Consider the following 1,118-nt stretch of genomic DNA (forward strand, 5'->3'; position numbering starts at 1 on the left):
TCTCTCTATATATATATATATATATATATATATATAGAAAGAAAAAAAGACTAAAAACAAAATTCTATTTGTTAATGCATATTAGCAAGAAGTTTGAAACACAGAAAGACACATCTGTTAGTGTTCAGTAAATTTCTATATTATTTAGCAGGACATTGGCATCAGCTATTTGTCATTTTTATACAAAGGATCCAACGGCAACCCTTTAGTATGATGAAAAGAGACAAACTCCACTGCAAAGCACGGATTGTTGTTATTTTAATCAAACACTTTCATTTGGAGTACAGTGGTTTTAGTAAACACTAACAACAAAAAGTAAAAATAGGACTATTTTTCCACACTGTTGTTTTAGGAATTGTAGTGTTATGAACAATGTGAGTAACAGTGAGCAATGAAATTCAGTCAGGCTAGAGCTTAAGCTGCTGGAATGTTAAGTGTTTCCCATCAGGATCACTGACAGATATTCAGACCGTGAGCTGTGCAGCCTCTTTCGCTAAGGACTTCATGGCACCGATGTCCCCCAGCAGTGAAGATATACCCATGCAGTACCACTGCTCACCACTGCTGGCAGTAGAGGCACTGAAGGACTGCAGCAACACACCTGCTGCTGTCAAAACCCCTGAGAAAGATAGGAAAGCATCATTCAATTGTGATTTTACTGAGCCCTATTGTCTCATTCAGATTAAGAGTCATTATTCACCCATATGTCATTCTCAACCCATATGTTTTTCAAGAATTTCTGGAGTTTTCCCCCCATATAATGAAAGCACTTTTATAGTATTGTTAGTTTTGTTTTAGTTTTTAGTGCTTTATAGTTTTTTACAACTGGACAGCACCTTTAAAGGGGTCATATGATGCGATTTCAATTTTTCCTTTCTCTTTGGAGTGTTACAAGCTCTTGGTGCATAAAGAAGATCTGTAAAGTTGCAAACACTAAAGTCTCAAAACTAAAGAGATATTCCTTATAAAATTAAGAGTTAACCACGCCTACCTAAAACGGCTAGTTCTAACACGCCCCCACATGTCTACATCACAATGTGGGAAGATTTGCATAACACCGCCCAAATGTGCACGCAAAGAAAGAAGGCCTAACTTTTATTCTCGCTGTAGTATTGTTG

At 36.8% G+C, this 1,118-nt stretch overlaps 1 protein-coding gene across 1 annotated transcript in view; it reads right to left on the minus strand.

Moving 5' to 3' along the window:
- Positions 1-234: 234 nt before the first annotated feature.
- The window catches only part of LOC107739676 (D-3-phosphoglycerate dehydrogenase), a 12,137-nt gene continuing 11,253 nt past the window's right edge, over positions 235-1,118 (minus strand). The window contains exon 11 of the mRNA XM_016551862.1: positions 235-619. Coding sequence (XP_016407348.1) covers positions 465-619 — 155 coding nt within the window. The 3' untranslated portion in view covers positions 235-464. The remainder of the gene's footprint in view (positions 620-1,118) is intronic.

Source organism: Sinocyclocheilus rhinocerous, unplaced genomic scaffold (genome assembly GCF_001515625.1).
Source record: "Sinocyclocheilus rhinocerous isolate Xijiao unplaced genomic scaffold, SAMN03320098_v1.1 scaffold1482, whole genome shotgun sequence".
Lineage (NCBI taxonomy): Eukaryota > Metazoa > Chordata > Actinopteri > Cypriniformes > Cyprinidae > Sinocyclocheilus > Sinocyclocheilus rhinocerous.